The 20,538-nt window shown below is 41.0% G+C and overlaps 1 protein-coding gene across 1 annotated transcript in view; it reads left to right on the top strand.

Moving 5' to 3' along the window:
- Nucleotides 1–20,538, top strand: part of HGF (hepatocyte growth factor) — a 125,512-nt gene that overhangs the window by 95,715 nt on the left and 9,259 nt on the right. The window contains exons 13-15 of the mRNA XM_075855074.1: nt 3,374–3,467; nt 5,774–5,848; nt 8,558–8,701. Coding sequence (XP_075711189.1) covers nt 3,374–3,467; nt 5,774–5,848; nt 8,558–8,701 — 313 coding nt within the window. The remainder of the gene's footprint in view (nt 1–3,373; nt 3,468–5,773; nt 5,849–8,557; nt 8,702–20,538) is intronic.

The raw sequence follows: 20,538 nt of genomic DNA, 5'->3' as shown, positions 1-20,538 counted from the left end.
TGATGTTCTCCTCTCTAAGAAAAAATGTGTGATACATAAGTTTTTGACATGTTTTTAATAAAATAATTTTTCTATTATAGATAAACATGGGACTGCAGGACCACTTCAGATCAACTTTATTGATATTACGATAACCAATATTAGCTATATCTGTGATGGAAGGGTGGTTGAAATGTTCTCTTGCTCTATATGTCTGTTTCTCAGCATATTTGATTTTTTATTAGTTTCTTCCTTTCCCATGGCTGGGTGATATTTACGGCACATCTTTTCCCTTTCTTTTATGTTTATTATTTTAAAATAGTGAGTCCGTTACACGGGTACGGGTGATATGGTTGGGATCGCGTACACGATGTTGTGTGCGTTTCTTTCCACGAACCTGTTTGATGGAGACCGCCGCCCACGGAATGTGGTCGGGATCCCGTCTTCCTCGTGTGGATTCGACTTGTTTATTTATATATTACCATGAATGAGCTTTTTGTTACCCTAATTATGATGTGCGGTAAACTGCCTATTTCCATGCAGATACAAGATTTGGGTATATTTACCCTGTTTGTGCTGTGTAAAGACAAGATGAGCAAAAGATCTTTTTAGCTAACTCATATTTTTTATCTGTACTGTATGTAATGGCCTTTTCGGAGGATCGATATGTCTAAATTCTTGAAGCGATGTGTCATCTCCGGGTTATACGGATCGACCGCATATAATTGAATATTATGAGGACTTTGTTTACTAACGATCGGTATCCTAGTTACTATAGCGAGACGTCATATCCGGCCCGGACTGAGCCGGCGCATGCGCAGTGGAGCTGGACAGATACTGGCTGTGAATGACAAGTGTTACACATCTTACAACAAGACCTGCGTTCTGATTGGTCAAGTGGTCGTGCAGTCTCTGAATCTCACCCAGCTGGTGAATATTGCGATTTAAAGAATGTTATATTTTCTTGCATGACAAATGTATGTTTTATGTTGTTTTTAACATCGACGTATTGTTTTCACTATTTGTATCGACTGATGTCGCTTCGATACTCTTTCTTTGTTGTATCACGTTATTTTGAGATGTTTATATCAACCTCATTATTCTAATGAGATTGATGACACTGATTGTATACACACTATATAAACCACTGAACTTGTATGTATCACTATGCTTGAGAAAGGTCCCAAGGTGGGACGGAAACGTTGCATTGCCATGTTGGCTCAATAAATTTCACCTTTTTTTCACCTTGATCATTGGAGTGCTGCTGAATTTTCTTTTTGGATATAAATATATATAGATATATATCTATATCTCTATATATATAGATATATATATATATCTATATATATATATTTTTTTTTTTTAAATATTCCAGACTAGATATAGCAGAAAAGTAACACTATACACACAGATAAGGCTCTGTGTGCATCTCCACTATACTCCATCCCTTTCTGAAGATCTAACGGTCTATAATTCTCTGTCAACTGACTCCCATTCATTGCAGCTGTGATAAAGCACGCACGCACACGCACACACACACACACACACACACACACACACAAACACTCTCCTGAACTGTCTATAGAAACAATACAGGAAGAAAGTATTTGTATTAAAAAAAAATTGCAAACATGAATGTTATGTAGTAAAGATTACTAGGTACTAGGTACTAACTATATGTACACTACCGTTCAAAAGTTTAGGGTCACTTAGAAATGTCCTTATTTTTGCAAGAAAAGCACAGTATTTTTCAATGAAGATAACATTAAATTAATCAGAAATACACTCTATACATTGTTAATGTGCTAAATGACTATTCTAGCTGCAAACGTCTGGTTTTTAATGCAATATCTACATAGGTGTATAGAGGCCCATTTCCAGCAACCATCACTCCAGTGTTCTAATGGTACATTGTGTTTGCTAACTGTGTTAGAAGGCTAATGGATGATTAAAAAACACTTGAAAACCCTTGTGCCATTATGTTAGCACCGCTGTAAACAGTTTTGCTGTTTAGAGGAGCTATAAAACTGACCTTCCTTTGAGCTAGTTGAGAATCTGGAGCATTACATTTGTGGGTTCGATTAAACTCTCAAAATGACTAGAAAAAGAGAGCTTTCATGTGAAACTCGACAGTCTATTCTTGTTCTTAGAAATGAAGGCTATTCCATGCGAGAAATATGAAACTGAAGATTTCCTACAACGGTGTGTACTACTCCCTTCAGAGGACAGCACACACAGGCTCTAACCAGAGTAGAAAGAGAAGTGAGAGGCCCCGCTGCACAACTGAGCAACAAGACAAGTACATTAGAGTCTCTAGTTTGAGAAATAGACGCCTCACAGGTCCTCAACTGGCAGCTTCATTAAATAGTACCCGCAAAACGCCAGTGTCAACGTCTACAGTGAAGAGGCGACTCCGGGATGCTGGCCTTCAGGGCAGAGTGGCAAAGAAAAAGCCATATCTGGCTAATAAAAGGAAAAGATTAATATGGGCAAAAGCACACAGACATTGGACAGAGGAAGGTTGGAAAAAAGTGTTATGGACAGACAAATTGAAGTTTGAGGTGTTTGGATCACACAGAAGAACATTTGTGAGACGCAGAACAACTGAAAAGATGCTGGAAGAGTGCCTGACGCCATCTGTCAAGCATGGTGGAGGTAATGTGATGGTCTGGGGTTGCTTTGGTGCTGGTAAAGTGTGAAATTTGTACAAGATAAAAGGGATTTTGAATAAGGAAGGCTATCACTCCATTTTGCAACGCCATGCCATACCCTGTGGACAGCGCTTGATTGGAGCCAATTTCATCCTACAACAGGACAATGACCCAAATCACACCTCTAAATTATGCAAGAACTATTTAGGGAAGAAGCAGGCAGCTGGTATCCTATCTGTAATGGAGTGGCCAGCGCAGTCACCAGATCTCAACCCCATAGAGCTGTTGTGGGAGCAGCTTGACCGTATGGTACGCAAGAAGTGTCCATCAAGCCAATCCAACTTGTGGGAGGGGCTTCTGGAAGCATGGGGGGAAATTTCTCCCGATTACCTCAGCAAATTAACAGCTAGAATGTCAAAGGTCTGCAATGCTGTAATTGCTGCAAATGGAGCATTCTTTGACGAAAGCAAAGTTTGAAGGAGAAAATTATTATTTCAAATAAAAATTATTATTTCTAACCTTGTCAATGTCTTGACTATATTTTCTAGTCATTGTGCAACTCGTTTGATAAATATAAGTGTGAGTTTTCATGGAAAACACAAAATTGTCTGGGTGACCCCAAACTTTTGAACGGTAGTGTATATCAGATTATTTTTGTTATGTCATAGTAAAAAGTTTGAAAAAACGTTATTTGTGGACTGTTTTGCAAAAAAAAATACTTTGTAAATCAATTTTGGTTTTAGACCCAGGTTCATGTGCATCAACAAAGACTCTAAGAGTTGTAAACGGAAGTCCAGCACAGGACAAATATGGATGGATGGTCAGTCTGAGACATAGGTAAGTCATCATTCCCCACCTTGATTGGTTTGTGGAAATCTTATTATTAGCCAGTAAGAAAGCCTTGTTGAGTACTGCTAAGCCTACACATCTATTCTACCCTCAGCTTAGGGTCAATTTGCATTGAACGGAAGACCCGATTAATGTCTTGCTCCCTGACATTGCTATATAAAATTATGATCTTGCTAGGCATTATACCCAAAACAACTATTCATCTATAAGTTGATATATTTAGATGGAGTAGCTCTTAAAGCTGTAGGCTACCCTCCCACTACTTAGTAGAGATTGTTGCAATAGACAATGATACAATAAATATTAGATAATATTGTCGTAAAGAATATACAATAGAATGTAGGAAGTTCAATATATTTTAATGCAGAAATTCTAAGAATGATATGTTTGTGATATGTTTTTTTTAACTTTAAACCTTTACGTTATGCTCAATATACTAAATACTTGTACTTCAATATTGTGTATGCATAATTATCCTTATCCACAATTAGTAATATAATGCTATTGTAAAAATAGGCTTAACCTGATGGAGCTGCATATTGACTTATTAAGCAAGTGACATGATTTGATGGCAAAACTTTCACACAGATGAATATGAGAGGGTGGAAATCATATAAATAGTATTGTTTGCGTGATTTAATGTTCCTGGTAAATTGGAAAGACCCTTCTCAATGTCCTCTGGGTCCCATATAGGGTTGTCAACCTCAATTTTTCTTTTTTTTTTTAGGACAGATTATGCTAAATAATCTCAGAAAACCCCAATTTTTTAAAGACAAATTAAAAAACTATAATCAATAAAAAACATTAGAAGTAATAGTTGTCTATAGCTTAGAATACGAATATGACCATAATAGCAACACGTGCTGTGACCTTTAAGATTATGATAATTACAATCCCAATAATCTGCGGAAGCTTCTCCAATTTAAGAATAAGTAAACTCATTTTGTGGACTGTCCAGTAATTCATGGATGATTGGCAACCCTGGTCCCATATATGTTTAGATATGTTTATGTCATAGTGGTGGGCAGGGATGAGTAAAATGCTTAACTTGAACCTAGTACGTCAACTATATAGAAGGTCAAATCTTGAAAAAAATTTGTCTAGTGATTCTTCAAAAATGACATTGCTTTGCTTTACTGAGCTTTTTGACCCTGGTGGTGGGGATTGTGCTCCTGTATCATGTAAAAAGCAATGAGGGAGTTTAAATAAAGGAATTCCATCATTGAGATTACTGTCCTACTGCATCTCAATGAGACTGTGTATGTCACATACAGAAAATAAAATGTGTTTTATTTCCTTTAACTATTATGCTATTATTTTACTACCTGGCAGAAGTTAATAGTCTTCATACATGCAATACATAATAGAAATAAATAGGGACGTCATTAAATAATATAAATGCACGTCTATAAATCTCCCGTCTAGTACTATGTACATAATTGTACTCAGCATGAAGTCTCTTTGTTCACATAAGACACATCCTTTGTAGCTGCTTTTTGTAATACAAGTATGCAGTGCACTTTACAGAATAAACCAACGTTATTATAACTCATGGCATGTTCTGACATGTAAAATAGTAGGCTAGCCTCCCCTTTCTCATACTCCTGATTTTATAGCCTTAACCCTCCTCTGAGCTTATAAAACAAATGCACACCAGTGGTTGTATTAACGTTGGCTATATGTGTAGGCAGCGGCTGCATTTCTAGAATATTGGCAAGTGAGCTCACTGACTAATACATACTTTGCTTTGAGCTATTAAAGATTAGAACAGGGCATAAGTGAATCAGATTTGCTTAGTTTAACCAGATGTTTGATCCGCCTGTCGAAAAACAGACCTACAGGAAACAAAAAAAAAGGAAAAGAAACAAGAAAAAACAAACAAGCATTTATATTATCCTGCTGTCTTTCCCTTGCAATAAAGATCAGCCGTAAATTAGTCTGGGATTTATCCAGTCCGGCTCTCTGAAGTTTTAAACATCTGTGTGATTTGGATTAACTGTGTAAAGCTAACCCCTTTCCTTTAATTGCTGCCCTTTTGGATTCTAGTACTGGAGTAAGAGTAACAAATCTCGTGTTAGCCAGAGGTGAATTGAAACAAAATGCTTTTGTGACTACATAACATTTATATTCTTGGATAGCATCCATGACATGTCACATAAATGATAACCTCCCCAACACTCCCATAATTCTAAATGTCAAATATACCCTGAAAAATAAGCACACAAGCTCTTCTTTCCAGCCTCATATGCTCTCATAGTTTACATTTCACCTTGGTATTTTATTTTATTTTGCAGGAATGGACATAAATGTGGAGGATCTCTTGTAAATGAGAAATGGGTTCTTACAGCAAGTCAATGTTTCCTCTCCGGGTAAATATGCAAAGTTTTTCAATTGATACAAATACAAAGAAATTTCATTGTAAGAAAATTAAAAAAAATGATCAACAATTTCCCCTCAGTAAGTAGGTTAATGGAAAGGGCAGGTAATCATTTTCTTCATTTAACCCCTTAATGACCTGCCTATTTTAGGCCTTAATGACCAAGCCATTTTTTACGTTTTTCCATCGTCTCATTCAAAGAGCTATAACTTTTTTATATTTGTGTCGACATAGCTGTATAAGGTCTTGCTTTTTGCGGGACAAGTTGTATTTGTTAACAGCACCATTTTGGGGTACATAGAATTTATTGATTAACTTTTATAGTTTATTTTTGGGGGGGGGAATAGAAAAAAAAGCTATTTTGCCACACTGTTTTGCGTCCTAAATTTACGCCATTTACCGTGTGGTATAAATAACACAATAACTTTATTCAGCGGGTTGTTGCAATTGCAACAATACCAAATTGATATAGATTTTGTATGTTTTACTACTTTTACACAGTAAAAACACATTTTCTTTTTAAATTATTTGTTTTTGTGTCTCCATATTTGAAGAGCCATAACTTTTTATTTTTCTGGCGATGCAGTTGTATAAGGGCTTTTGTTTTGCAGGACAACTTGTAGTTTTTATTGGTACCATTTTGGTGTAGATGCGACTTTTTGATCACTTTTTATCAAATTTTTTTAAGGCAGGATTCACAGAAAACTGCAATTTTTGTATTGTATTTTATTTTATTTTTTTACAGCGTTCACCGTGCAGGTTATATAATGTAATGACTTTATATTTGGGGTCGTTACGGACGTGGCAATACCAAATGTGTGTAACTTTTTTTTTAATAATAAAGCATTTTGTAAGGGGGAAAAGTGGGTTCAAGTTTTTTTTTGTCCTCTGATCGCTTTTATAATACACTGCAATACTTCTGTATTACTGCATTAGTGTATTAGTGCCTGTCCGTGTAAAATGGACAGGCATCTGCTAGGCCATGCCTCTGGCATGACCTAGCAGGCATACACTACAGGCAGACCCCCTGGCTGCCATAGAAGACACCGGCACTCTGTGATCACACGCAGGGTGCCGGTGGGGTGAGAGAGGGACCTCCCCCTCTCTCCAAAACCACTCAGATGTGGCGCTCGCTATTGAGCGCCGCATCTGAGGGGTTAAACGGATGAGATCGATACAGATATCGATCTCACCCGTTAGAGCAGGGATGCCCCCAGCCCTCAGCTACCTCTGGTAGCTGAGAGCAGGGAGATTTAATGGCTCCCTGCTTTGTTTATTTATTCTGATGCAGCGCCGTGAAAAGGCTTATGCATCAGAATAAAGCCCATTAGTGGCCGCCGTGAAAAGGCATATTGGCGGTCACTAACGGGTTAACTTGTGTTTTGAAGACTACTGCATCATAATCAATAACATGTGAAGTTTGATAATTCAACTGAAAGTTATCTGTCCCAATTTAGCAGAGCAGAGGGAGATAAGTGGCTGCCAGACAGATCTGTCACTATTAGGCCTCATTCATATCTGCGTTTTTCAATTCTGTTGTCCTGCTCCATCTTTGGAGCAGAGCAACGAAATTGACAGCGTGCCGGATCTGTCACACGACGGATACCAAGGTCGCCCAGATGGACTCCATTGACTTACAGTTGGATCAGTCGGGTTCTGTCGTGGCGTTCGCTATTTTTTCTGTCAAGCGTGATGGAGGCTGTGAAGAAGGCTCCAAAAGGAGCCTCCAATGCATATATGAACAAATCCTAACATGCTGTTCTTGTCAAGGGTAGCCCATTGAAATTCCATATTTGATTATATTGTGTTGTTTGGTCAATAGCCCCACGGAAATAATACAAAATACTCATGCATACAATTTTCTCCCACTCTGCTCAATACTGACTGACTACTGAGACTATATACTGTAACTGCCATCACTCAGAAGGGAGAAGGCAACACTGTCCTCATGAATACAATAGACTGAACTGAAGTCCGCCATATTCTTTCAATGTGGCTATTTTTTCCTGTAAAATGATGGACCCCATGACGGAACCCGTCAAACACCATTATGCGTCAATGGGAGGGAAAAAAAGTTTAATGTCTGATTACAACAGATCAGTCAAACGGATCATGAGTGATAATGATGGATCATAACAGATCGTTCAAATCTGTCATGTATCCTGTAAAAACTAAAAACATGTCGCCAGTGTGAACAGAGCATTGTGGCTACTTTGTTGTCTTCGGGCATGCACAGAATGAAATCATAGGCAACATGTGGTCAGTTTTTCTCTTTCACACGTTTTACAGCATTAAATCCATCATTATATGTTTTCGTATTTCTTGGTTGCTTATTTAAACATTTTCTGTGAGCTATGAAGGTAAACTAAAAATTGTAGTAGTAATAATAAAAATAGTCATAAAATGATTAATAATATATTTCCTCTCTGATGGTGCTACTTTATGTTTAATCTATTCATATTATTAGCAGTATCCTTTATATCTTTCTGAAGCACCAGTGTAGTAATAGAAATGTAGCTTGCTGATTTAGAATCTATGATCTACCGATGTGACATATTTCTGAAGTGCTTACCAACATGTAAATAGTTTGATAACAATTATAAGTTACCTAATTCTAAAAATTACATTACCAGATAGTTTAGGTTCATAATCATTCATTATAGGTCATACTTATTAATGTATTTAATTTTACTTTAATTAGAGATGTCGACCTGAAAGACTATGAAGCATGGCTTGGAATCCACAATATCTACAGCAGGACACAGAAACATAAACAAGCTTTAAATATTTCACAGCTGGTGCATGGGCCAAAAGGATCAAACCTTGTTCTTTTAAAACTTTCCAGGTAACTTTCTGGGACCAATATGGCGACTATTACAATTTCGACACTAGGCTTTCCAAGTTTTTAAAGCTGCTACTGAATCTGGAACTGCATTTCTCATTTGATTCTACCCATGGTGTAGCAAAAGTTTCTGAGCTTTATTAATATACAGAGAGTCTTCTATAATCACAATGTTTTTTTATTGCAATGTTCCAGCGGGGAGACACAGGAATAAAATGTTACTATATTATGTCTAAGTGTAGAGAACATGTGTTTTTCATAAAACTAAGTTCCCCAGAAGGGATCACAGCATGCTGTAGGTTCTTAGATATATAGTGACTCACCCTGTACCTTTACAGCAATGATTCGTATTCTACTGCATATAACCTACTTCAGCTACAAAGGATGTGAGTTACCCATAGAAAATGTATTATTCAATTACATGGAATGCTAGGCAGTGACACACAGAAGGGACCTATGTGAAAAGAAAGGTGTTATGAAGAAAAGTCCTCTCTTTGACCATATATACGCATGGTGTCACATCAAAGACTTAAAGACACAGAGTCAAATACATAAAGCCATAAAACCAACTGGTAATGATTCATTGTATATTATTTAGATACCCCAGTGCCATAGCAGTAAAATCTATTTAGCAGGCGCAATAGTAGTGTAATTTAATAGCTCATTGTGACGTTGTGATGTCGTTTGTGGGTAAACCTACTAACTTATCTTACATCAGTATGTTATCATAGTGCACAAATGAAACAGAGGGTATGTTTCAGAAAACCTAGACCAATAATTTAAATCAAGTTTTTAGGTTAAACATCAAAAAATTTTTGTTGATATTTTCTTTAATTGTCCATGTTATTATCAATATTAAAAAATAATCCTAAAATCATGCCGTTTTAATACTGGCTACTAAGCTTCACAATAGACTGATACTTCCTGTTCTGTAGAGATCACTTCTCAGCAGTCATCTCATTATCATGACAGGCAGGATTACAATGAAAGGTGACACCTCTATATATAGATAACTCTGGATAAAATTATTCACAAAAGGTGATGGGGCACAGTTCACCTCTTCCACCTCCCTGTATAATGAATTTTGCACGTCAGAGAGCAGCCTAGAAAACTCTCCCATAGAAGTCAATGGCTCAGCTTCAGTCTACAGGTTCCCATGGTCCATGAGGCTGCTGTAAAAGCATATCTAAAAATGCTGTTAACAGCAGCTCAGGGAAGATGGCTGCCCCCATATTTTTGTACAGAAAATCAAACAAAATAATATACAATCAGGACATAAAAATAGCATAGAAAAAAAGAATACGTATAAGTATGTGATTTTAGTTAGTAAAAGATAAATATAGGTTTTACAGTCCTTTAGGCCTCATGAACACGGCCGTGCCCGTAATCACGGCACGCGAATGTGGGCACAGCCATCCGCCGACACCCGCGGGCCGCATTTTCGTGCCGTGCACGGCCCGCAAAATCTGAAAAGTAGGACGTGCTCCATATATTCCGGCACGGTTCTATGCCAACGACACCCTTCCGTAGCGATATGGAAAGGTATCCAAGGCTAATAGAACAGGGCGGTCTGCAATTACTGAGTTTTTTTTTTTAATGACCGGGCCTGTTTGGGCCTTAATGACCAAGCCAGATTTGTTAAATCTGGTATGTGTGACTTTATCAGAGAATAACTCAGCGAAAGTTTTGAATATCCAAGTAATTCTGACATTGTTTTTTCATCACATGTTGTACTTTATTTTAGTGGTAAAAGTAGACTGATACGATTTACGTAAATTAATAAAAAAATAGAAAAAATGAAGAAATTTTGTAAAAATTATAATTTTTCCCTATTTTTAACGCCAATATGTCACATATGTACATACATACAGTACAATTTTTTTTATTAAATATATATTTCCATCTCTTTACTCTATTTTGGCAGCACTTTTGAAAAAAAATTTTTTTTTTTGAGCAATTTAGAAGACTTACAAGTTTAGTAATAATTTTATACATTTTGAAGTACATTTGGTTTTCCTGCACCAAGCCAGGTTTTCAGAGGCTCATAGGTGTCAGAATGGTGGAAACCCCCACAAGTGACCCCATTTTGCAAACTACACCCCTTAAGGTATTTGTTAAGGGGTGTTGTAAGTATTTTGACCCCACAGTTTTTTTGTAAGAATTCATGCAAAACAGGCGTAAAAAAATATAATCTCACTTTTTTCATAAAAGTATAACTTTGAAGACCGATTTCTTTGTAAAGCGACCATGAGAATGAAGAAACACACCCCAAAATCTATCACCCTGTTTCTCCTGTTTTCAAAAATGCCCCCATTGTGACTCTAATGCATTGCCTGGACACACGGCAGGGCTCGAAAGGAAGGGAACACCCGGAGACTTTCAGGTCTCATATTTTGCTTGAAAATGTTTTAGGCCCCACTGTATATTTGGAGAGGTTTTGAGCTACCAGAACGATAGAAACTCCCCATAAACGACCCCATGTAGAAAACTAGACCCCTTAAGGTATTTATCTAGGGGTGTACTGAGTATTTTGACCCCACAGTTTTTTGCTAAATTTAATGCATAGCAGGTGAAAAAAAAATAAAAAATCACTTTTTCCATAAAAATATCACTTTGAAGACCGATTTCTGTGTAAAGCGACCATAAGACTGAAGAAACACACCCCAAAATCTATCACCCTGTTTCTCCTGTTTTCAAAAATGCCCCCATTGTGACTCTAATGCATTGCCTGGACACACAGCAGGGCTTGAAAGGAAGGGAGCACCCGGAGGCTTTCTGGACTCATATTTTGCTTGAAAATGTTTTAGGCCCCACTGTATATTTGGAGAGGTTTTGAACTACCAGAACGATAGAAACTCCCCATAAACGACCCCATTTAGAAAACTAGACCCCGTAAGGTATTTATCTATGGGTGTAGTGAGTATTTTGACCCCAAAGTATTTTGCTAAATTTAATGCATAGCAGGTGAAAAAAAAATAAAAAATAACTTTTTCCATAAAAATATCACTTTGAAGACCGATTTCTGTGTAAAGCGACCATAAGACTGAAGAAACACACCCCAAAATCTATCACCCTGTTTCTCCTGTTTTCAAAAATGCCCCCATTGTGACTCTAATGCATTGCCTGGACACACGGCAGGGCTCGAAAGGAAGGGAACACCCGGAGACTTTCAGGTCTCATATTTTGCTTGAAAATGTTTTAGGCCCCACTGTATATTTGGAGAGGTTTTGAGCTACCAGAACGATAGAAACTCCCCATAAACGACCCCATTTAGAAAACTAGACCCCTTAAGGTATTTATCTAGGGGTGTACTGAGTATTTTGACCCCACAGTTTTTTGCTAAATTTAATGCATAGCAGGTGAAAAAAAAATAAAAAATCACTTTTTCCATAAAAATATCACTTTGAAGACCGATTTCTGTGTAAAGCGACCATAAGACTGAAGAAACACACCCCAAAATCTATCACCCTGTTTCTCCTGTTTTCAAAAATGCCCCCATTGTGACTCTAATGCATTGCCTGGACACACAGCAGGGCTTGAAAGGAAGGGAGCACCCGGAGGCTTTCAGGACTCATATTTTGCTTGAAAATGTTTTAGGCCCCACTGTATATTTGGAGAGGTTTTGAACTACCAGAACGATAGAAACTCCCCATAAACGACCCCATTTAGAAAACTAGACCCCTTAAGGTATTTATCTATGGGTGTAGTGAGTATTTTGACCCCACAGTTTTTTGCTAAATTTAATGCATAGCAGGTGAAAAAAAAAAAAAAAATCACTTTTTTCATAAAAGTATCACTTTGAAGACCGATTTCTGTGTAAAGCGACCATAAGAATGAAGAAACACATGCCAAAATCTATCACCCTGTTTCTCCTGTTTTCAAAAATGCCCCCATTGTGACCCTAATGTGTTGCCTCCTGTTTTCTGTCCTAATATAAAATCAGTCAGAGAGGAAAAAATAAACTGTACTCGAGTGACGGGCAATATCTTCAAACAAATGGAGGAAAATGTATCCAACTATGTTGCAAACTCGAGTCTGTTCACTAGATAGAAGAACACCTGCAGGGCTGTCATGACAAGGATTTTTTTTTCAGTGACTGGTTGTACAACGTCTCTTTAGCTCCATCAATCCTTATGAGGGACGAATGTGCCAAGTGACGCGGTACACCATAACAGGCCCCTGCCCGGCAAGGTAGGAACCGCTATGTGCACAAAACAACCAATCACCTACAGAATATATAAAGGGACAGTGTCCAAAACCATCTATAGGAACAGTAAAGGATCACTAATCCCCAAAATTATGTCAGTATTTCCATAAGAACCGTAACAAAGCCCGCATGGTATATTGATAAGGAACAGCTCGATTATTAGAGATCCTCCAAAAAAAAAATATCATGCCCGTATCACGGTACAGAATTAGGAATGTAACCGCTGTATGTGGCAGGACATAGTCATAAGAAAAAGGAAATACATCCCCAATTTATTCTTGTAACCATTGCTAAAATGCACGATTTCCACTAATTCAGGGGCGGCACGGGCCGCAGGTGTTGGATTTATCTACTAATAAATGCAATACCCACATTTATTTTTTATTTCAACAACACTTGTGGGGTCCATGTTCTGAATAGACAGATGTGGGCTCCTGCACAATAAACTGTATTCATTTGTGAGTGATCAAGTCCTGGATTTAATTGTCCAAGAAATGTATAAAAAAAAAATCAAAAAGGGGAAAATTAGTTTTACAGTCTGAAATAAATAAACCTCCCCATGAGAATCCCTCCCTCCCTTGGAAAGCCCAGAAACGAAACAAAAAAATATGCATAAATGAAATTGACTCCCTAAAAAGAATCCCCTCCCCACCCCACCCTTTTTGGTTTTCCCTAAATTATAGATAAAATTAATAATTAGAAACGGTGTGGTAGGTCTCAAAACAGGGGTAGTTGCACAGGCCTGGATTTGAAGGGCACATGGGGCAGTAAAACCGGGAATCGCTCCTCCTTCCGTGTTTACTGCACACCCGGCATCTCTTTTGGGGGTATCTTTGGTTCACAGAGGCAGGGACGGGGTGAAGGAAGTGGCGCTCAGTGAGCCTTTTGACATCCTCTGACTCGAAGGAGTCTCTAGGTGCGGGGGAGTCAAACAGGAGGTGCTCTATAATTTTCTCCTGATACTGGAGGAAACTGAGCGTTCCCTGGGTCTTGTACAGCACATAGCTGTTGTAAGTGGCCATCTGGATAAGGTAGATCGCTACCTTTTTATACCAGGCCCTAGTTTTGCGCTTGACCAGGTACGGTTGTAGGACCTGGTCAGATAGATCGACTCCCCCCATGAACTTGTTATAGTCCACCATGCAGACCGGTTTCCTCTTATCAGAGGTAGCGCCCCTCTATCTTACTGCCACTGTGGTGTCCTCGTGCACGGTGGAGAGCATGTACACGTCCTTTTTGTCACTCCATTTGACAGCGAGCAACGGTTCACTTGCAAATGAGAGTGACGCACCCCTTACTAGTCGCCTGGACACCAGTCGTTGAGGGAAGCCGACTCTATTTTTTCGTACCGTCCCACAGGCCCCTGTATTCGCAGCATGGAGGGACTTATACAGGGGGACACTGGTGTAGTAATTGTTGTGTACACATGGTACCCTTTTTGTAGGAATGGCACCATGAGTTCCCAGACAATTTTCCCACTAATGCCAATATCCTCTGGGCATCCTGGGGGATTAAGGTGGCGGTCCCTGCCCTCATAAATGAAAAAGCCACAGGTGTAGCCCGTTGTGCTCTCGCACACCTTATAGAGTTTCACTCCGTATCGGGCTCTTTTGGAGGGGATGTATTGTCGAAACGATAGACGGCCCTTGAAGGACATAAGGGACTCATCTACCGCTAGTTTTTGGCCTGGGGTGTATAAATTGAAAAATGAGTCACTTAGGAGGGGGATTCGGGGTCTCAGTTTGTTGAGGCGATCATAGGCTGAGTCACTTCTTGGGGGGATTTGTGTATTGTCAGAAAAATGCATGAAACGCATTAGAGTCTCATAGCGCATTCGGGCCTTAACGGCTGCAAATACAGGCGTGCTATGGATAGCGCTGGTAGCCCAATAGGAGCGGATAGAGTTTTTTTTTACTATCCCCATGTTTAGGGTAATTCCCCCCAAAAAATTTATTTCAGAAACTGTTGTGGGGATCCATCCTCTGGCATAGCAAGACCTGGGATTTTGGGTGCCAAATTGCCTGGCGTATAAATTCGTCTGCTGGACGATTAGTTCCAGGACCTGATCGCCTATAAACAAATGAAAAAAATTATAGGGACTTAAATTTTTTAGACATCTGCGTTGATGCCTGGAGTCGCTGTAAATGGCAAAACTTGGGGGGAGAAAGCAATTGCAGGATCCCAAATTGCGGAAGGGACTGCAGTACTAGGCCCGTCTCCTGACGCTTCACCGGTGACCGCTGCGTCCACCACCATAGGGCTGGGGGGTCCAGTGGCAGAACCAGAACTTGTGTCGCTTTCTGAGCCAAGTTCTGCTTCTGACGCAGTGTCCGTATCACTGCCGGAACCGCTAGAGCATAGCATGGCGTATGCCTGCTCTGCAGAGAACATTCTGCGGCTCCTGCGGTTCATGTTCACCACACTAATAATTTTTTTTTTTTTAGAAGACAAACAAAAAAACGGGGGTGATTACGTGTAATCTGGGGTGATTACTGGTAATCTGGGGTAATTACGGGTAATCTGGGTTAATTACGGGTAATCTGGGGTAATTACGGGTAATCTGGGGTAATTACGGGTAATCTGGGGTAATTACGGGTTATCTGGGGTGATTACGGTAATCTGGGGTGATTACGGGTAATCTGGGGTAAATTACGGACAATATTCGGATAATGTCGGAACACTGGCGAGTAAGTATGTGGTGTATTTTACAGTATAATACAGCACAAGATTTGTATAGTATTTCTCTCTCTCCTCTCACAGATCAACTACAGTGAGAGGAGGGAGGGAAAGAGCACAAATCTTGTGCTGTATTTTGAAAATATGGGACTATGGTCACTGTGATAGGTATATCACAGTGACCATCTGACGAGGGACCAATTATAACGGTCCCTGATCAGTTTCCATTTACAGGCAGAATAGCTGCCTTTCAACTGACAGCGCATGCGTGCGCCAATTTTTATTTTTTTTTCCCGGCGGTTGGGGGGAGGCGGGGGGGCACGATCGGAGGCCTAACAAGTAGTTTTTTATCTCCTCTCACCAAACATTCATGGTGAGAGGAGATAAAAAGTTAGATTTACAATGCTGCATTAATTGTAACGGCGATTGCCGGTATTCGTTGAATACCGGCGATCGCCAGTTTGGGGACCGCAAACAACGGTCCCCAGACTGTGCTCCAAGCCCTCAGCTACCAGAGGTATCACTCTGCACGGCGCCACAATCTTAATTAGATTGTGTGCGCATGCGAGGGCGCCATTTATTTTCTCTTCCCGGCAGCTGCGGGAGGAGAAGAGAAGGGGGGCACGATCGCGGGCATCGGAGGCCCTTCAGGTTAGTTTTTTATCTCCTCTCACCAAACATTCATGGTGAGAGGAGATAAAAAGTTAGATTTACAATGCTGCATTAATTGTAACGGCGATTGCCGGTATTCGTTGAATACCGGCGATCGCCAGTTTGGGGACCGCAAACAACGGTCCCCAGACTGTGCTCCAAGCCCTCAGCTACCAGAGGTATCACTCTGCACGGCGCCACAATCTTAATTAGATTGTGTGCGCATGCGCGGGCGCCATTTTTTTTCTCTTCCCGGCAGCTGCGGGAGGAGAAGAGAAGGGGGGCACGATCGCGGGCATCGGAGGCCCTTCAGGTTAGTTTTTTATCTCCTCTCACCAAACATTCATGGTGAGAGGAGATAAAAGTTTTGATTTTCCACCGCTGCATTAATTGTAACGGCGATTGCCGGTATTCGTTGAATACCGGCGATCGCCAGTTTGGGGACCGCAAACAACGGTCCCCAGACTGTGCTCCAAGCCCTCAGCTACCAGAGGTATCACTCTGCACGGCGCCACAATCTTAATTAGATTGTGTGCGCATGCGCGGGCGCCATTTTTTTTCTCTTCCCGGCAGCTGCGGGAGGAGAAGAGAAGGGGGGCACGATCGCGGGCATCGGAGGCCCTTCAGTTTAGTTTTTTATCTCCTCTCACCAAACATTCATGGTGAGAGGAGATAAAAATTTTGATTTTCCACCGCTGCACTAATTGTAACGGCGGTCGCCGGTATTCGTTGAATACCGGCGATCGCCAGTTTGGGGACCGCAAACAACGGTCCCCAGACTGTGCTCCAAGCCCTCAGCTACCAGAGGTATCACTCTGCACGGCGCCACAATCTTAATTAGATTGTGTGCGCATGCGCGGGCGCCATTTTTTTTCTCTTCCCGGCAGCTGCGGGAGGAGAAGAGAAGGGGGGCACGATCGCGGGCATCGGAGGCCCTTCAGGTTAGTTTTTTATCTCCTCTCACCAAACATTCATGGTGAGAGGAGATAAAAATTTTGATTTTCCACCGCTGCACTAATTGTAACGGCGGTCGCCGGTATTCGTTGAATACCGGCGATCGCCGGTTTGGGGACCGCAAACAACGGTCCCCAGAGTGTGCTCCAAGCCCTCAGCTACCTCCGGTAGCTGAGAGCAGGGAGCTATCTCCTTTCACGGCGCCGCAATTTTATTCTGATGCAGTGCCGTGAAAAGGCGTATGTATCAGAATAAAGCCCGTTAGTGGCCGCCGTTAAAAGGCGTATTGGCGGTCACTAACGGGTTAAGGAGTACCTGTCACCTCTACTGACATGTTTGTTATAGTAAATAAGTGCATTTTGTAACTCTCAAATAACAATTCTAGAGCATCTTTTCTTAGAACTCTGCATTGTTTCATTCCTTCATTATTCCTTTTAGAGATTTATCAAAAAAATTGACAGCTGCGTGTTACCAGTTAGGCCGAATTCAGATGACCATAGTATACATCCATTTGACAGCCGTTAAAACAACAGACGTCACATGGACGCATATGAAGGGTCCGTTGAAAATTAGAACATGTCCTATTTTGTTCAGTTTTCATGGATCCCTCGATAGATTCAAGTCTATGGGGATTTGTGAAAATGGGACCCGCACCGCCGTATCTCAGACGTGAAAAATAGTTGTTTTTCACGTCCGAGCTTCCCCACGTTCGTCTGAATTTGGCCTTAGGAGGGGAAAGTCCCTACACAATCTGGCACTGTCCAATCAGTGTTGACAGATGTGACTGCTGCAGTCTGTGATTGGCTGCAGCTTTCACATGGGATGAAACGTCATACCAGGAGGCGGGGCTGCGCTTAGAACAGGGGATCACATCACTATGACAATGGCCGAAAGCAGAGGCGTAGCTAGGTTCTCCAGCACCCCTCAACCTCTTTCCCGACATCTCCTTCCCAATTGCCATGTTTCTTTTCTCTACCAATCAATGAGGTGGCATTTTTTTCCCACATTTTTTTTAATGTAACTCGAGCATAAAGCCATTTGTACATTTTACAAGCAATATAGTTCTATATACAACACCATAACCAAGCTCATTACATATATACAACACCAGAACCAAGCTCATTACATATATACAGCACCAGAACAAATCTCAATATATACAGCCCAAGAACCAAGCTCATTACATATATACAGCACCAGAACAAACTAATTACATATATACAGCGCCAGAACCAAGCTCAGTGCATATATACAGTATCAGAACCAATATCGGTACATATATAGAGCTCCAGAACAAAGCTCAGTTCAATTATACAGCTCAAGAACCAAGCTCAGTACATATATACAGTGCCAGAACCAAGATCAGTACATATATACAGCACCGGAACCAAGCTCAATACATATATAGAGTGCCAGAACCAAGCTCAGTACATATATACAGTACCAGAACAAAGCTCAGTACACAAATACAACACCAGCACATATACAGCTCAATTTAGTGCAACCCCTGCTGTATAGGTTTGCACTAAATTGTATACAGCTCCCAGCATGGCCCAAACAATGGTAAGGTTATGCTGGGAGATGCTTTTTCACAAAAATACCAACCATCATCTCGCTGCAGATCATACAGTGACTACTGTGCTGATTAGAGGCAGAATATACATTTACATTAAGTGACTCACAGGTGACGTCAGATTCTAGTTGTTATTTTTCTCTTTTCTTCTCTATCCGGTTCAGAACTCTATGACGACTTCTCCCGGCCACAGCCCATTTCTGCAGTTTGTAACTCAGATGTCTTCAGCTTCTCACTTTTCAAACATTTCTGCACCTATAAACAAATATAACGTTCTCATGGTGCCAGACACTGTGCCCTTAAATATAATAGCGCCATACACTGCACCTTCAATTATAATAGCACCATATACTGCGTCCCACACCCACACCATGCCCCCTGTAGATGGTACCCCATAGAGCCCACTGTAGATAATGCCTACATAGATCTCCTGTATATAGTAACCCCCATAGAGCCCTTGTAGATAGTGTCCCACATTTAGCCCCCTGTAGATAGTGTCCCACATATAGCCACCTCTGTAGATAGTGTCCACATATAGCCACCCCTTTAGATAGTGCCCTACATATAGCTCTCCCTGTATATAGTGCACCACATATAGCCCCCTCCGAAAATAGTGCCCCACATGTAGCCCCCTGTAGATAGTGCCCCACATATAGCCCCCTGTGTAGACAGTGCTCAACATATAGCCCACCCCTGTATATAGTATCCAACATATAGCCCACCCCTGTAGATAGTGCCCTACATATATCTCCCCCTATAAATAGTGCTCCACATATAGCCCACCCCTGTATATAGTGCCTCATATATAGCTCCCGCTATAGTGCTCCATATATATCCCACCCCTGTACATAGGCCCCCTATAGATATAGCCCACCCTTGTATATAGTGTCCAACATGTAGCCCACCCCTGTAGATAGTGCCCTGCATATATCTCACTTTATAAATACTGCTCCATATATAGCCCACCCCTCTATATAGTGCCTCACATATAGCTCCCCCTATAATGCTCCACATATAGCCCACCCCTGTATATAGCCCCCCTGTATGTAATGCCTCACATATAGGTCCCCCTATCATGCTCCACATATAGCCCACCCCTGTATATAGCCCCCTATATATAATGCCTCACATATAGCCCACCCCTGTAGATCATGTCACTCATTTTTATTATGACTAAAAAAAAACTTTACATACTCACCTTAATCCCGTTCCTGCACCAGTCCGGTGGCAATGCAGACCTGCTCTCTTCTGAGTAGGTCTGCTGGGGTTGCGCTTGCGCCATTGAAAGGCGCTGATTGACAGGGTAAGTCGTTCTGCCCTGTCAATCAGCTCCTTTCATAGACGCAAGCGGCGCAATTACGTCATCGCGCCACTTGCGTCATTAAAAAGCCGCTGATTAACGGGGTAAGTCATTCTGCCCTGCCAGTCAGCACCTTTCATAGACGCAAGTGGCACAAAAGAAGTAATCGCGCCACTTGAGTCGTTGAAAGGCGCTGAATGGAAGGGCGCTATGACTTGCCCTGTCAGTCAGCGCCTTTCAACGACGCAAGCGGCACAAAGAAGTAATCGCGCCACTTGAGTCGTTGAAAGGCGCTGAATGGCCGGGCACGGAACGTACTCGGCGATTGGTCGCCTATAGTTCAGGAGGGGGTGACGGCGGCTGGTTTCAATGGCGGAAGGCCGTCATCATGGACGGTGCGGCCCTGGCGCCCTACACACCTTCCCTCTTATTTGCGCACCGGGCACATGCCCCGCCTGCCCACCCCCATCCCCCTAGCT

Source organism: Rhinoderma darwinii, chromosome 3 (assembly GCF_050947455.1).
Source record: "Rhinoderma darwinii isolate aRhiDar2 chromosome 3, aRhiDar2.hap1, whole genome shotgun sequence".
Taxonomy (NCBI): Eukaryota; Metazoa; Chordata; class Amphibia; order Anura; family Rhinodermatidae; genus Rhinoderma; species Rhinoderma darwinii.
Note: the sequence above shows the minus strand (reverse complement) of the source record. Positions and strands in the feature narration are given on the sequence as shown.